Below are 18,066 nucleotides of genomic sequence, written 5' to 3' on the forward strand. Positions count from 1 at the left end.
AGGAATGCTCCAGCCCAGCATCAAAGCAACAGTACATCCCTGGGCCCACCAGAACTCCCTGGAAGTAGAAAATGGGGAAAAAATAAAGAGATGGTCTGAAAGAGCTCCCCAAGTTAATTCTACTGAGAAACTGGTGTATTTGAATAGTTCCCCAAGTTAACTCTATGGAGAAATTGATTTATTAAAAAAAAACAAAAAACAAAATAAAATCAGGAATGATCCAGCCCAACATCACACCCCCAGACCCAGAACTCCCTGGAGGCGTTGCAGAAAACAAGAAGAAAAAATAAAGAGATGATCTGAAATAGTTCCCTTAATTAATTCTATTGAGAAACCAGTGTATTTAAAAAATAAAAAAATTAAACCAGGAACACTCCATTCCAACATCACACCCCTAGACCACCACAACTGCTTGGAGGTGTTGCAGAAGAGGGGGAAAAAAATAAAGAGATGGTCTGAAATAGTTCCCTTAGTTAATTCTAGAGAGAAATTGGTGTATTTAAATAGTTCCCAAAGTTAATTCTACTAAGAAATCAGTCTTATTTATAAAAAAAATAAAAAATAAAAAAACCAGGAATGCTCCCTCCCAACATCAAACCCCCAGACCCACCAGAACTCCTTGGAGGCATTGTAGAAGACAAGAAGAAAAAATAAAGAGATGGTCTCAAATAGTTCCCTAAGTTAATTCTACATAGAAATTGATGTATTGTAAAAATGTAGGAATGCTCCAGCCCAGCATCAAACCCACCAGAACCGCCTGGAGGTGGTTAATAAAAGTAACAGAAGTAATAAAGGTGGAATAAGTAAAAAACATGGTCTAAAATAATTCCCCGAGTTAATTCTACATAGAAATTAATGCATTTTAAAAACAAATAAAAAATAACCCATAACTCCCAGTCCCCGGCCTCAAACACCTGTTACGGTAAAAATGCAAAAAAAATTCAGTTTCTGTTTTCTCCTCAAATGAGAGTGAGCTAGAACAAGCCAGAACCTCCCCAGACAGTTACATGTGATGGAGGTATTTGGTGATTTTGAACTGTGTGAAGCTCTGGCACCAAACCTCACTTAACACATTCTAAGGCAGCTGCCATGGGCTCTTCATCACCCAAAGTAAGGACTGGACTCCATGGCAATGCTTCATATCCATGGAGGAGCCAGGGATGGACATTTCCAAGCACTCTGTTTGGCTCTTACATTTTTTAAAATAATTTGTTTGGCTTCTCCAGTTTTCCTACAGGCCACCAGGAACCACAACAGATACACAAATAAGCAAGGAACACAAATCAGTTCCATCAAGGGCCACAATTTCAGGAAGTTTTCACCCCTGCAGAGCTGCAAGGCACAAATCCAAACCCCCAGCTGTAATTTGGACCAGGACAGGAGCAGAGCCATCACTTCCCATGGGGGTTTCCACAGGGATCCCACATAGAGGGATTAAAACCAGGTGTGAAAATAACCCAGGGTTCCACACACAGCCCTGAGTTCCCAGGTGTTCCCAGCTTCTCCCACTGCTTCCCTGAGGACTCAGAACATCCTGGAGACACTACAGCGTAGAAAAGTCTTCCCAAAAACACTGAGTGCATGTGCAGGTTTGGAACTGGGCTGATTCCACAGGGATGCCTCCGTTATGGCTGGGGCTGTTCTGCTCCTCACCCCAGCAGTGAGGGACTGGGGGAACACAGGGACGTGGGGGGACACAGCTGGTACAGCTGATCCCAACTGAGCTGTTGATTTATAGAAGAGATTTTATAACTTATTTATAAAATCATCTGGATCAGATAAAGGAAGGAGTGTCTCACACTGAGGGTGGCAAGGGGCTGGGATGGAATTCCCAGAGCAGCTGTGGCTGCCCCTGGATCCCTGGCAGTGCCCAAGGCCAGGTTGGACATTGGGGCTGGAGCAGCCTGGGACAGTGGGAGGTGTCCCTGCCATGGCAGGGGTGGCACTGGGTGGGATTTAAGATCCCTTCCAATCCAAACCATTCAGGGGTTCTGCAACATCCCAAGCCACATAGCACCCAGAGCTGAGGGAAGAGGGAAGGGGAGAGTGTTTGGAGTGATGGTGGATGGTCTTCACCAATGCCTGTCACAGAATCCCAGACTGGGTCATGCTGGGAGGATCCCAGTGTCACTGGTGCCACCGCCTGCTCCAGCAGGGCCATCCCAGAGCTCAAGGCACAGCAGTGTGTCCTGCTGGCCCTGCAATGTCCCAGGGAGGAGACTCCAGCCCCTCTCTGGGCTCTGCTCAGGGCTGAAGTTCTGCCTCCTGTGCAGGGGCAGCTCCTGGGCTCAGCCCCTGCCCGTGGCTCTGGTGCCACTGCTGGGCCCGGAGCAGAGCCTGGCACTGCACACAGGGACATCCTGGGACACCGGGGGACACACCCAGGGACACCCCAGGGCTGAGGGTCCCTTTCAGCTGGGGCTTCTGCCCAGGAGCTCCCTCAGCCTTGGAGATGCTGCAGCCCTGGGACACCCCTGTCCCCCCTGTGGAGGCCAGCTTTCCTGGGAATGGGAATGCTGAGCAGCCTCCCTTGGCAAGTGCTGCATGAATTCCTGGCTTTGCCTCACTTCCATGCCCACTTTTTCCTTTCCCCATTAAAATGTCTCCATCTCAGCCCACGAGTTCCCACCTTTCCCCTTCTGATTCTCCCCCCATGGCATTGCAGAGGATGGAGCCAGAGCCTGGAGGGGCTGAGCTGATGGCTGGGATTAGACCCCAACACTGATTAATTATTAACTGATTAATTAACAGCCAGCAGTGCACATACCTGAAGTCTTTGACATCAGCATCGATCCCATTCTGAACAGGCAAACCATTGGATTTATCCATCACATCCCCCTCCTCCTTCAGATCTCCCAATTTATCTCCATCAAACGTGCCCTTGTTTTTCTTATCCCCTTTGTCATTCTCATCACTCTCTGCATCCCTTGGCCCCTGGGCAAAAGAGACATTGTTTTAATAAACTGAGTTTTCAGATCAATTTTCCTGTTACCCCCAGACAGTAACAAATCAAAGATGCATGTCACAATGAAAGAAGTCACTTGCAAACATTAATTCCTACCAAAAAAAAGTAAAAATACAAAATATTCAGTAATAATAAACAAAGAAATAAGATAATTACTTCCCATTCTTTCAAGAGGGGTTTCATCTATTCAGGCTTCTTCCATTTAGTAACTCAAGATTTGCTTTTATAGGCTCTAAAAATCCCATCCCAAAATGATTTTATGGAATTCTCTTTCTAGATGGGACTTAAGCACTTCAAAATCAACACCAGCAAATGCTGCAGGGGCATAAAGTGAATCAGTGCCTGGCTCAGGGTCAGAGACAGCTCTTGACTGGTCAAGTGTTGGAAAATCACCTCAGTTTTGGGGGCATCAACAGTGAATTCCAAGGCACAGCTCATTTAAAAACACTCAAATAAATCACTGCCTCAACCATTAGCTCCTATAATCCTGAAGCACATTTATTTGGGAGAAAAAGGGGGGAAAAAAAGAGGAAATAAAAGGATTTCTGTTCTGTTGAGCATTTCATGAGTGGTGTTACATCTGCAGCGTGTCTGCATTTTATTTCACTTGGGAGGAGAATAAAGGGTGATGATGCCTAGGGCAGTGTTTTGAACAACAAAAGGGAGAGGAAAAACAACATAATTTATGATAAAAACCAGCAAGGGGCATATAAACATATTTATCAGAGGCAGCTCTGGTGCTGTCACAGCTACAGACATCCAAACCCTTGCACTTGACTGGAGGGAGAAGTGCTCTGCACACAACATTTCTGCCTCTGTCCACTGAACCCTTTTCTCACTCTCTCTGACTGGAGGGAGGGAATTTTCCCTTGTATTTGGAGAAAAAAAAAAACAAACTGTTCTGAATGCAAAAATCTGTTGGTGTTGCTTCTAACAGAAAATAAAATTGTGTTTCCTTACTGTTACTTGGAAATGCCCCCTGTAAATGCAGCTTTGGAGCAATATTCCCCCAAACAAGGGGGTGTTCAGCAGTGCCAGCTGGGTCACCACTGTCACCCTGACTGTGCTGAGGAGCAAACCCTCCCTGACTCCAGCTGGGATGAACTGGCTCCTTGCCCTGACGCTCGCATCCCAAAAATCCTCCCTGCTCAGCTCGGGGCTCTCCCAGGTTCCTGGGCATCCCCTAATGAGGGCCAGCAATCCCAGGAGGGCTGAGGGAAGCTGCAAAGCAGAGCATCCACAGGATGGTTTTCCACAATTTCTGGAGCCCTTCTCACTACAGTCTGGGCTTGATGCCACCCACCTCTCCCCACATCCTTAAATTCAAGGCTGTGCTCTTTCCCCGCCCCCCAAAACATAGGGGTGCTGCCTTTTCCCCATGGGGAACAGCAATCCCAGCTGTAGAACATCCATACAGCAAGCAAGAATTCCAGGGAAGGCTGGGTGAGACCAATAGATTTATTGGGGGGAGGAGGTTATCCCAAAAAACAGTGTAAGGAAAACATCCAGGACAAGGATAAACATTATGCCATGACAGTTATCATCAGGTAAAGAGTGGGGTCCCATTTCTGGGATCATCACAGGGAGTTTTGCTCTGAGCGCGACCAAGGTAGGCACAGGCTGTGGAGGTTTGTGAAAGCTTTTCCAAGGATTAGCTTGGATGGGGTGTTTCTGCTGGGGGGCTCTCCCAAGGATCAGGGAATGGCAGCACCTTCCCATCTCCCATCCCAAGCCAAGGACTAAACCTGCTCTGTTTGAGGGAAGAGCTAAACTGAGAGCAAAGAGAAAAACCTCTGTCCTAGAATGATTCACAACCAAACCAATCAAGCAGCAAAGGGAGAAAAGAGCAGAAATGTGGGAATGAGGCACTTACAAATCCTCCTTTCCTTAGGCAGGAGTCTCCAGGAGATGAGCTCAGCACATACTCCACCATGCTCACTCCCAGCCCTCCGCTCTCTGAGCGTGGGGACAGCACCGAGTTGACTTCACTGTTCACATGGAAGCCCTGCCCAGGTCTTCTCTGAACCATAATTGGCTGGGAAACAGAGTGATCTGCGACAAAAACATGGGAAATTCTCACAAGCACATCCAGCTATTCAAAGGAGGCAAATTAAATCATTCAATATGTAGTCCCCAGGGGCTTATTTGCACTAAGGAGTGCCAACTCTGGGACTCTGCTGATGGTCATTAGTAAAACCAGGATGGCTTTTTCATTTTTTAAATACTACAGTATGTCAACCTGCAAGTGACGGCTACGCTTAAAATCTAGATTTGTAAAATTTCAGAAATTTAAGACTAAAAAAAGTTTGAAACTAAAAACCCAAAGTTTTAATTTTTAGTTTTAGTAAAATTCTTGCATTTATACAGTGAAAAACAAATTCTGGAACTTCATTTAAATCATGGTCCTGCTGCTCCACCAGCCTTGTGTCCTTTATTCCATCAATTTTTGTGTTCACGACACAATCAGAGATTTTTTTGGCTGCTCTTTCCTCAAGAAAAGGTTTCTGAGGAGTTCATTTGTTCTTCCTCATCCCCCTGCACCAACCCCAGCCCTTTGCCATCCCTGGATCCTGAAGCTTTGAGATCCAACCAGGACAGACTCGGAGTCTCCAAATCCTTCTGGGCTCTGCAAAAATCCCTGGCTGGGCAGGAGGGAGTGGGGAAAGGGAATTCTCTTCTGGCAAAAACCGACCTAAATATTCTCTCCCCAAGTTCAAAATCAGGGAGAGTCTCTGAGCCAAGAACAAAATCCTTAGCAGATAAAATTCAATATTAATTCAAAACCTCCTTTTTTTTGTTTTTAAACTGAATGTTGCTCTCCCCTCAAATCCAAAATCAAGGACAAGAACAAAATCCTTGGCAGATTCAACAACACTAATTCAAAACATCTTTTTTTTTTTTAACTGAATGGTGGGTTTTGGTTGGTTGGTTTAGCATTTAAAAAATGAAGGGTTTTTTTAATTCATCTTGTTCTTCAATATCTTTGTTCAAAATTTCAGCTGATCCATCCCGAGGCAGAAAACACTTCAGAAATCAAATTTCTAAGGGCAACTAAAGATTTTTAAGCAGATGAACTCGAATTTACACATATTCACATTAGACAATGTTCTGACATCCACAGACATCTTAATTTTATCACAAAGCAATATGAGGTTTTCTATTTGTTTTTTATTATATAAACCAGATGGGTTTTTAAATCTCTTCAGAGCTGTGTCATCCAGCCTGGACAGTGACACTGAGTAAATAAATTGCACATTTCTGTATTCAACCCCAACTAAATTAAGGAAATAATTGAGCTACCTGATGTTCCCCAAGCACTGTCTCTCCACTGATCTCCCAGAAATATCCCTTTTGGTCCATCTTTGCTGGAATCATCAGATTCCCAAAACTTTTTACCCGGCAACAGCTGCTGTAATTAAAAAAACCAAAAAAAACAAGAAACAAAAAAAGAACAAAACAAAGCAAAGCATGACTAAAGTAAGTATAAAATGCAAACATAAACCATAACCATTTTCCTTCTATCAGGCATCAAACATTAAACACAACTGATATAATCCAAATATTTGTATCACCAAGGTGAAAGCTGAGGAAACAATTCCATCTCCCCATTCCTGATTTTCCTCCCACTCCAGGAACCCCCCACACACCAGACACTCACACTGACACTCTCCAAACTCTCTCCACTCACATGAAAAAAATCAAATGAGGGGGAAATATAAAGAAAAAACTAAAGAGAAGGGAAATATAATGATTCAAACATTTTCCTGAGTTCACCTGGGAGTTGCCAGCATAAATTCCTGCCTCCCAGTGGGAGCTGCTGCTACAGGGACAGGAAAACAGGGATGGGACAGCTCAGGAGCTCCCACCCGTCCCTTCTGCTCCAGGGGTTCTTTGGGAACACTGCTGGCAGGGAGGGCCCAGGGGGTGGGAAAAGCTCCCGGGAATGGACAGAGCCATCCTGGGGCTGGGACTGCCACATCTCCAGCTCTGCAGGGCACAGAGGGCACGGGAACAATTCCAGAACTCCCATTATTTAGGGGTTTTGGGAACAGCTCCAGCAGGGATCACCTCCTCTCTCGGCAAGAGAACAATATCCCAGCAAATCTTCTGGATGGGATGGATGGAACTCCCAGGGGAAACAGCAGCATATTCACAGCAAATTAACCACGAAATGAGCCTTGCCTCAGGCTGCGATAAAACCCAAGGAAATGAAGATGAAAAGAACCTGAATCTGCCTGAAATGATCACTGAACAAACAAGAACCATCAGACATGGGCATCTCTCCTCTATATCAGTGGTGACAAATCCTGATTGGAATCTGTTTCAATACCTTGACTGGTATCAAATGAAATATCCTGATAACCATTTCAATACCTTGATTTGATATCAAATTCAATACCTTGATATAAAATGAAATATCCTGATAACCACTTCAATACTTTGATTTGATATCAAATTCAATACCTTGATATCAAATGAAATATCCTGATATCCACTTCAATACCTTGATTTGATATCAAATTCAATACCTTGATATAAAATGAAATATCCTGATAACCACTTCAATACTTTGATTTGATATCAAATTCAATACCTTGATATCAAATGAAATATCCTGATAACCACTTCAATACCTTGATATCAAATAAAATATCCTGATAACCACTTCAATACCTCGATTTGACACCAAATTCAATGCCCTGGTACCAAGTATTTCAATGTATCAATTCTGGTATCAAATTCGATATCCTGACTGATATCAGCTCCAGCAGCAGATGTAAGGCTGAACTTGAGGAGTAGATGAGTAGATCAGCTGGCTGCAGAGGAAGCAGCAGTAAGTGATTTCACAGCTCTGGTGTGCTGCTTTGAAGCACAAGCACAAAGCTACGCTCTCCATTTCCTCCTCAACTCAACAAAGACCTGTTTGTTTACAAAACGAATCCTTTTTCAGGTTCATTTTGACAGGATTTCTCCTCACACCCTGCACACAGCGTAGGCTGCTCGAGGATAAAAGCAAGGACCTTGTCCCATACTCCCCTTGCTGCAATCCCAAAATAACTCCCATGAGCAACAATCATTCCCAAACACAGATGAACCTGTTCCTCCATCTGCACCGGGCAGGGGGTGAAAGCCAAGCCACTGCTCTCCAGTATTTATAAACATCAACAAACATCAGGTCTCTTGCAATTTTTTTAAGCTTCTATCATTCCCGTATTTCTTCAAATGCAGCTTTTTTTTTCTCCTGCTCTTGCCACAGTGCAGAAATAGCAACTCACCTCATGCCATTGCAAGGAATTTTGAACAGAAAGTAGCACAAACTGATTAAACTGAATTTTAGCTGAAATTAAGCACTTCCCATTTCCCAAGACAACACCACACAGTGCAGGACACAAAATGTTCTGCAGCCACAGCTCCAATCATGGCATCATGGAATGGTTTGGATTGGAAGGGACCTTAAATCCCACCCAGTGCCAACCCAGGGACACCTCCCACTGTCCCAGGCTGCTCCAGCCTGGCCTTGGGCACTGCCAGGGATCCAGGGGCAGCCACAGCTGCTCTGGGAATTCCATCCCAGCCCTGCCCACCCTGCCAGGGAACAATTCCTTCCCAAGATCCCACCCAGCCCTGCCCTCTGGCAGTGGAAGCCATTCCCTGTGTCCTGTCCTTCCACACCTTGTAGAAATCTATCTCCTGTATCCTTGAAAAGAAAATCATGGAATTGCTAAGGCTGGGAATTACTCTGTTCTGCTCATTCTTTCTTGCCTCTGTTTTGCAAGGCCATACTTCGCCCATCCTTTATTTCTACTTGGGAAGAAATTCCTGTCTGGGAGGGTGGGCAGGGCTGGGATGGAGTTCCCAGCCCTGTGGCTGTCCCTGGATCCCTGGCAGTGCCCAAGGCCAGGTTGGACACTGGGGCTGGGAGCAGCCAGGGACAGTGGAAGGTGTCCCTGGATGGGCTTTGAGATCCCTTTCCACCCAAACCACTCTGGGATTCTCTCACACCTGCAGCAGCTCCAGCACACCTGGGTCTGTAACAACATTTCCCTGCTCCAAGGATCTGAGCTCATCCAGCCCCTCCCTGTCTCCCTCCCTGTTCTCCTCTACCCCTTTCCTAAGGAAAACAAAACCTTCACCAACACAGTCCTGGGGAACTGCACCCCAAAACCTTTTGGATTTTGCAGTGTATCACACACAAGAGTCACAAAACATTTAAATTCTCACTATCTCCTGCACACCCCCAGCTCCGGCACAAACAACCCCAGCTCTGTCCCCTCCAGTTTGATCTTTCCCCAGCAAAAGCACCACATTTCCAACTGGGAGTTCTGTACCATCAGCAGAAACAAAGAGAAGAGAGATGTTTACCTCACACGGAGATTCCAGATCTATTTACAGATATCAGGGAAACCCAAAAGCCAATATTAACAGATGCTAACGGGGGGCTTTGTTCTGTCAAGTGCTTCACCAACCAACACACGGCTTAGCAAGCAGCAATCATCTGCACTGAATTATGCAACAGGCTGCCAAGACAATGAATTTTTCCTCAGGGAAGGCTGTCAGTTGCAATGGAAGGAAAAAAAAGGTATTTTAAGTGACTCTCATGCAGTTCTGCAGGTTGGAATTTTAAAAAGAACAAGCAGTGGTTTAGAACGAGAGTCATTTATTCATTCCCTGTTTTTTATTAAAATTGACCCTATCCAGTATGAAAATAATCCTGCTAAGCCCTCTTACAAAGGACTTAGGAGTTAGACCAATATTCAATTTAGCAGAGCAGGGAGGAGGGGAGGACTTGCCCATCATCAACAAAAGCAATTCTTCCAGCAGCCAGGGCACAGAGATCCCACTGAGATGGGATTATGAATTAGACAAATTAAGAAAACTGATCCCCCTCAGACAAGGCAAATATTAAGATAAAAGCAACCATCTGTGCAGCAGAGAACTGGGTTTATCAGCAGCAACAGGTAGGGAAGGCAGAGAGATATTTACGGGTATTTACAGGTCCTGCTCCGCTTTACAAAGCCGGAGACGTTATCAGCCGTCCCCAGCTGCAGCCAGCTCGGCACGGTGGGGAGCACCCTGCACTGCCCTGCACAGCCCTAGGACAGCCCTGGCACTGCCCTAGGACAGCCCTGGCACTGCCCTGCACAGCCCTGGCACTGCCCTGCACAGCCCTGGCACTGCACTGCCCTGCACAGCCCTAGGACAGCCCTGGCACTGCCCTGCACAGCCCTGGCACTGCCCTGCACAGCCCTGGCACTGCACTGCCCTGCACAGCCCTAGGACAGCCCTGGCACAGCCCTAGGACAGCCCTGGCACAGCCCTAGGACAGCCCTGGCACTGCCCTGCCCAGCCCTGGCACTGCACTGCCCTGCACAGCCCTAGGACAGCCCTGGCACAGCCCTAGGACAGCCCTGGCACAGCCCTAGGACAGCCCTGGCACTGCCCTGCCCAGCCCTGGCACTGCACTGCCCTGCACAGCCCTAGGACAGCCCTGGCACAGCCCTAGGACAGCCCTGGCACTGCCCTGCACAGCCCTGGCACTGCACTGCCCTGCACAGCCCTGCACAGCCCTGGCACTGCCCTAGGACAGCCCTGGCACTGCACTGCCCTGCACAGCCCTGGCACTGCCCTAGGACAGCCCTGGCACTGCCCTAGGACAGCCCTGGCACTGCACTGCCCTGCACAGCCCTGGCACTGCCCTAGGACAGCCCTGGCACTGCCCTAGGACAGCCCTGGCACTGCACTGCCCTGCACAGCCCTGGCACTGCCCTAGGACAGCCCTGGCACTGCCCTAGGACAGCCCTGGCACTGCCCTGCACTGCACAGCCCTGGCACTGCCCTAGGACAGCCCTGGCACTGCCCTAGGACAGCCCTGGCACTGCACTGCCCTGCACAGCCCTGGCACTGCCCTAGGACAGCCCTGGCACTGCCCTAGGACAGCCCTGGCACTGCACTGCCCTGCACAGCCCTGGCACTGCCCTAGGACAGCCCTGGCACTGCACTGCCCTGCACAGCCCTGGCACTGCCCTGGCACAGCCCTAGGACAGCCCTGGCACTGCCCTGGCACAGCCCTAGGACAGCCCTGGCACTGCACAGCCTTAGGACAGCCCTGCACTGCACTGCCCCTGCACTACACTGCCACTGCCCCTGCACTGGAACAGGAACAGGCAGCACTCTGCCTGCTCTGGGACTCACACCTCTCACACACCTGGGGAGAGAACAGGAAATTGCACAGAACTGGCAATGTCTGACCCTTCCCTGTGCTCTTGTTCAGGTCTGCTCCCAGCCCTGCCCTGAGCTCTCCTGAAGTGCCAGGGAAGCTGCTGCAGCACCATCACCATCCTGGCCCCACTGCTCCCCTCTCCATCCCGGCCCCTCCCCTCTCCAATGCTGCCTGCGCTGGGGAAACTGAAAAACTCAACCCAAACATTATTCCAAACAGCCAGTACTGCCCAGCTGCCGGTTAATCATAAATTCATGGGGCCAATGAATCATAAATTTCTGGGAACACAGCACAGGCCTCAGTAGCATGGAAAGCAGAGGCACAGGGGTTTAGTATGGGGTGGTTTTATTTTCGTTTTTGTTTGGTTTGTGGTTGTTTTCTTTAAACTAGGTACAGAAGGGTCCAGCCCCAGTGTCACAACCACTGTGACTGTGTCCCTCTCCAGGACCTGCCCAGCTGCACCAACAGGGCATTAACCATGGACATGGATAGAATTATGGAATATCCTGAGTTAGAATATCCTTAGGGATCATGGATTCCAGCCCTGTCCCTGCCCAGACCCCCAACAATCCCCCTGTCCATCCCTGGAGCGCTGTCCAAACGCTCCTGGAGCTCTGGCAGCCTCGGGGCCGTGCCCATTCCCTGGGGAGCCTGGGCAGTGCCCAGCACCCTCTGGCTGAGGGAAGAACCTTTCCCTGCTCTCCAGCCTGAGCCTGCCCTGGCCCAGCTCCAGCCGTTCCCTGGTGCTGTCCCTGTCCCAGGGAGCAGAGATCAGAGCTGTCTCTCCAGGTTCTGTCCCAGAGTTCCCCTCCACCGATCCCCAGGGGCTGCAGGAATTTCACTGCCCACACTCCGTGATGCCAGCACTGCCACCTGCAAGGGCAGCAGCCCAGCAATAACTGAACACCTCCAGTGAAATGCATAATATTTCTTACCAGCATTTCTGTCCAAGCGCAGGGTGCAATTCCCTGCTACCCCCAATACTCCAGGCTGGAAGTTAAGAACCTCCAGTTGCCTCATGGCTCTGTGTCCCCATCCTCCTCCCACCCTCAGGATTAAGCTTCACCAGCAACTCACCCAGCTGCTTCTTGTCTCCAGACACAGACTTTGCACAACCTACTCCAAATCCAAACACCTGTAAAGGGTTGGGGACAAACCCAACTGCACCTCACAGCACCTCAGTGCTGCCCACTATTCCCAGAGACACTGCACCAACACCCCCTGCTGCAAAGCTACAGATCCAAGGGATTTCAGCAAGAAAAAGCAGACATGCAGCTCCCCATCCTGAGGCTGGGGGAGAAAGGGCACTTGTAGGGCTTGTGTTAAGCCAAAGATAAGGGTCAGGGCTGTGGGATCAAGGCCTTGAAGGCCACATGTGCTGGCCTGAGCCACAGCACCAAAATCCCACATGGAACTGCTGGACAAAGCTCCAAGGTGAGTTCCTTCACCCCAGAGAACAGCCTGGATAAGGTGCTGGAACAGGAGGACAACATTCCCTGCCCCCAGAGCTGCTTTCAGCACTCCTGACCATGGTCACACTACAGCACAAAGCTTTCACAGTCTGAAGTGGAGAAAAAGAGGCTCTGGGGCTCTTTTCAATCCCTGCTTGAGAAAATATTGCACTTCCACTCGCTGGAAATTCGGGAATATGAGGCTGGGAGTCTGAGGATGGAAACAGCCCCAAGAGATATGAAAGCTGTGGGCGTTTTTTAAGTATTCTTAATGTTCCCAGATAAGAGTATCTGTTGATCTCCAAACATTATCTACATTCTGAGAGCAGGATAGATAAAAGATTTAACTGTTTGACAATGCCCTTTAAAAAAGTGCTCTGATGTCTTCACAAATTCCTTCAATCACTGAAATTATGATGGTGCTTAAAACAAGGAGCAAGAAAACAAGAAGATAAAAGAAATCTAACACTAAAGGCAGAAATGCTCCTCCTCGTTCTTTCACCTCCAGGTTTTTCACTATCTATTTATTTCACTGTCATTTATTTCAGACTTTCTGACTTCCTCCTCAAGTTTCCTTCTCATTCCAGGAGCAGAAGAAGAGGTGGAAACACCAATCCACCAGTGCCTTGTTAAGGCATCTAAACTGCAAAAAAAACAGGTGAGGAACATGGTTCTGAAAGTCACCACAGATCCTGTGGGATCCTTGAAATCAGCCTTGGAGGGACAGAGAAAACTCAATGGATAAAGAATGGAAACCGTGAAACTGAGGGAGAAAAATCCCCAAGAGAAACAAGAAATAGTGGTTTAGCTGAAAGAGAAGAATGTCACCTTTGCTGGAAAACCTGCTCATTCCAGCAGGTGGAAAAGCCCAGTGACAAGAGGATGCCACTGCCAAAACTTTCTGCATCACAGTTACAAGAAGGGGGAAAAAAAATGAGTCATCACTGGAAGGCAAAGCTCCAAAATACAAACCCAAACTAACTCCTCTCAGGAGTTAGGAATGCCTAAATAAACCAAAAGCTTGGAGAAGTCAGCATTTTTAGGAATTCCTTCAGGCATTCCAGCTCTGTGACCTTGTGACATGCTAAGCAAAGCTGAGTGCTGTGCTCACTGTGCTGTGAACCAGCTCCCAGCCAGCCTGGGCTCTCTCTCTCTGAGAATGAACCTCCTGCCCAAATGAGGTGTCACAAAATCAGCTCCTTGGAACATTTCCACCCCCAGCATTCCACAGGCAAGCTGCACATGGAGCACAGCAGCTGCTGTGCAGCAGCTTCAGAAAAGTTTTTAATGTCAGGTTTGCTCCTTTGAAAATCATTTTCACCTCCTCTTAGTCAATAGTCTTGAGGTAAATTAATCCAGCCTAGAGAAATAGATTTTCCTCTCAAGTCAAATCAAAATCCAACCCTGGATTATGGTTTTCCACAGAAGGAAGGGGGGGAGAAGGAAGGGAAGGGAAGCAGGGAAGGGAAGCAGGGAAGGGAAGCAGGGAAGGGAAGCAGGGAAGGGAAGCAGGGAAGGGAAGCAGGGAAGGGAAGCAGGGAAGGGAAGCAGGGAAGGGAAGCAGGGAAGGGAAGCAGGGAAGGGAAGCAGGGAAGGGAAGCAGGGAAGGGAAGCAGGGAAGGGAAGCAGGGAAGGGAAGCAGGGAAGGGAAGCAGGGAAGGGAAGCAGGGAAGGGAAGCAGGGAAGGGAAGCAGGGAAGGGAAGCAGGGAAGGGAAGCAGGGAAGGGAAGCAGGGAAGGGAAGCAGGGAAGGGAAGCAGGGAAGGGAAGCAGGGAAGGGAAGCAGGGAAGGGAAGCAGGGAAGGGAAGCAGGGAAGGGAAGCAGGGAAGGGAAGCGGTTTTTGACCTGAGAGAGGGCACCTTTCTGTATATCCCACCACACCACAGCCATGGTCTGCTCTTTTCCTGAAAACAGAAACTTAAGAGGTTCCAGGGACTTTGATTTCTTACACCTGGGTCATGCACAGGGTAACAGACAGGATGGACTAAATGTGGGGGAAATAAACTGGTCTGAACTTGAGAGGAGCATGAGACTTGCATCGAGCTGAACTGCCATACATGAACATCCTCCTACCAGACAAGATTTTCTCTTCTGTCCTTCCACAAGGAACTCACTAAAGGCAAAAGGAACCAGGCAAGGCAAAGAAGCCCTTCCATCCAACTTCAGGAACCTAAAGGAACACGCTATTCTTTCAGGCCACCCTAAAAACAGATAAATTCTATTTTTCAATAAAACCAGTGGGCATTTCCCCCCAAATCTGCCACCTCCTCGCTGCTGTGAGAGATTAAACTAACTCTGGCTGGGTTCTGTGAAGTTCCAGCTGCAGACCCATTATCTCTGCCCTGCCCTTATCCCTCCTGCAGCCCTGCCTCATGCTGCCCAGTAACTCCAAATCTTAAACACAGCTCTGGCCTTTCTGCCAGAAAAAAAGGTGGCCAGCACTGGGAACAGGGCAGCAGACAATGCCCCGCAGCACAACAGGGTGTGACCTCAGTGAATCCCAAAATAAACCTGCTCCAAGGATTGGGACACCTGTTCCCTGACAGATTTCAAGCTGTTGTTGTCCAGCCACTCTCTCCTGCTGGATGAGCCAGCAGGTGCAGGTTTAGCTGTTCCTCCCTCCAAGATGGATTCCAGCCTGGCAGGTTTGGGGTTGGATCAACCACACACAGACACAGGAACACACACACACACAGACACACCTCACAGGCAGGATGGAGAACCCTCAGCACCACAATCATCCCAGCAGCCTCAAAAAACCTGCTATTTCATTTCCTCCCCCTTCCAAAATACAGACTTTTTTTTTTTTCTCCAGGCCTCTCACTTACCTCTCCCATAGCCCGTCCCTCGAGAGCCAGCGCTTGGAAATCGTGATTCAGTTCATCCATGGAACGCACCTATTCATAGATGGAGGAGAAAAGGCCATGAGGAAATGCTTTTATTTGCTGTTATTTTTATATAGTCAGAGTTTATAGCCACTTTTCTGCACCAGACTGAGAGCTACATTCCACAGGAGAGCCCATAACAAGGTTATGGAGCTCCAGAGGATGACTTACCTTTAACACTCCCAGCAGTTACAACATTTATGTATTTCATTACTAAATATACACATGTATTATTACACACAGATTTATGTGTGCTAAACTTACACACGCACAAGGAAGGAACAATCAGCATCTACTTTTAAGATACACGAAGCCTAACACAACTGTCTCTGCTCCTATTTCACAGTGGTTTCAGGTGAGGGAGTTAAGGCATGAGAAGCCAGCAATAGGAAAATGTCCTGTATAAACCTGGCAAATTTACCTTCAGGTTACACTGATATGAAGGAGAATACAACAACAGCTTGATTTAGTGAAAACTGAGTTATTTAGAGCAGAAAAATAAAAGAATAAACTTGAAACTACTGGATAAATAAGTTGCTAGAACCATAGAATGTGCTGAGTTGAACAGATGCATAGGGATGATCCAAGTCCAGACCCCCCAACAATCCCCCTGTCCATCCCTGGAGCGCTGTCCAAACGCTCCTGGAGCTCTGGCAGCCTCGGGGCCGTGCCCATTCCCTGGGGAGCCTGGGCAGTGCCCAGCACCCTCTGGCTGAGGGAAGAACCTTTCCCTGCTCTCCAGCCTGAGCCTGCCCTGGCCCAGCTCCAGCCGTTCCCTGGTGCTGTCCCTGTCCCAGGGAGCAGAGATCAGCCCCTGACATGGACTGTACAGGCTGTAAATGCAGGAAAACTGCTCTGCTTCTGATTCCCAAATCTCAGCTGCTGAGCACACATGAGGAAGCAAATGAACTAAGAAACCCCAACTCTGGACTCAAGGCCAAAGCCCACCAGCTGAGCCACATGCTGGGACTGCCCTCCCCAGCCCCACTGCTGTGCCCCAGCAGCCACAAACACCCCACACAAGCAGGAACTACTCCCCTCCTACTCAGTGTTTGCACACTCCCTGCAGCCCAGCAGGGCAGAGGCACCTCTCTGCTGAGCACTGAGGAGTGTATAAAGCACTTTTAAATGAGTAATGCCCCCACTGATCCAGGCTCCTTGCAGGATGCTGCAGGTTTACACACAGGGTTTAGTCCTGTGGCAGAGGAAGGAGCTCGGCAATACCTGGTGGGTGAGCACAGGACAAAAAAACCCAAAAAACTGCTAAGATGCTCATGGCCCACCAGTGACCAGTGCTGTAAATGTTACACCACCACCTCATCCCTGACTTCTGACACTGCAGCACCAATGCCACCAGGACCAAGACCTTGGAATTATGTTTTCTCTTCTAAAACAATATTCTTGAGATCTCAACCAAGAATTGGATGGAAGAAAGCACCACATTAACCTCCAGAAATTCCCTCCAGTCTAAAGTCTTCTATTCTGTGGCCATCATACTTTGCAAAAGACTAGTGGTATATTACTGAATTACTTAATAGAGATTTACATAATTTGGAAATCCTCAGGGGTCAGTCACTTAGAATCCCAGTTTAAAAATCAGGTATCTCTTGCTACTGTATCTCAGCTCAGTGATTTTCAGTTCTGCCTCAGCCCTGACACCTTTTGCAGTGACACGTGTCACAGGCCACAGAGTGAAAGTCCTTCCCAAACCTGCAGCCCCACAGACTCTCCCCCCCTGCCAGCTCCATCCCTGCTCTGCAGCTGACACAGCTCAGCTGCCTGGTGCCACACAAACGTCACTGGGACCAAATCCTTCATGGAGCACTTTGAGCTGAACTCATGGGAAGTGCTGCAACCCCCAGATGTGCCAAACAACAGAAGTTGGCAGAGAGCAAATGGTTATTTCCATCAGACACCAGAAGAATGGAGAAGTTGTACAGAGAGATTCAGAAGGTGACATGAACTCATTACTGCTGAAGTGATGTCCCAGCATACCACAAAAGCCACCACACAGGCTGCTCCCAGTGTGTCCAGCAGCTTCCACAAAACAAATCATCTCCCAAGGGTGGGTGCTGAGCTGTGGGAAACTCAAACCAAAGCCGCTGTGAGGATCCATTCACTGCATTCCCAGCAAAATCCAAAAGGACATTAAGTGACATTTGTGGTTGATTTGATCAACATAGAATGGATCGAGTGGGAAGGGACATTAAAGCTCCTCCACTGCAACCCCTGCCATGGCAGGGACACCTCCCACTGTCCCAGGCTGCTCCAGCCCCAGTGTCCAACCTGGCCTTGGGCACTGCCAGGGATCCAGGGGCAGCCACAGCTGCTCTGGGAATTCCATCCCAGCCCTGCCCACCCTGCCAGGGAATAATTTCTCCCATGTATCTAATTTAATCCTATTCTCTGTCAGTTTGAACCCATCTCCTCCTGTCATCCCAGCTCCTGTCAATAGTCCCTCTCCATCTTTCCCTGCAGGCACTGGAAGGCCACAGTGAGATGACCCCAAAGCCACCTCTTTTCCAGGCTGAATTCCTGGGAAAT

General features: G+C 48.5%; 1 protein-coding gene across 11 annotated transcripts in view; it reads right to left on the reverse strand.

The window, feature by feature from the left end:
* Positions 1–18,066, reverse strand: part of PUM1 (pumilio RNA binding family member 1) — an 85,231-nt gene that overhangs the window by 50,322 nt on the left and 16,843 nt on the right. For all 11 annotated transcript variants that reach the window (XR_009933979.1, XM_062509264.1, XM_062509263.1 and 8 more), the window contains 4 exons: positions 15,466–15,534; positions 6,266–6,374; positions 4,839–5,017; positions 2,768–2,934 (listed from right to left, as the gene is read on the reverse strand). Coding sequence is in view for 10 of the 11 variants with exons in the window: in XM_062509264.1 (XP_062365248.1) it covers positions 2,768–2,934; positions 4,839–5,017; positions 6,266–6,374; positions 15,466–15,534 (524 nt within the window). In the remaining variant the exon portion in view is untranslated. The remainder of the gene's footprint in view (positions 1–2,767; positions 2,935–4,838; positions 5,018–6,265; positions 6,375–15,465; positions 15,535–18,066) is intronic.

The sequence above is a fragment of the Cinclus cinclus genome, chromosome 26, assembly GCF_963662255.1.
Source record: "Cinclus cinclus chromosome 26, bCinCin1.1, whole genome shotgun sequence".
In the NCBI taxonomy this organism is placed as follows: Eukaryota; Metazoa; Chordata; class Aves; order Passeriformes; family Cinclidae; genus Cinclus; species Cinclus cinclus.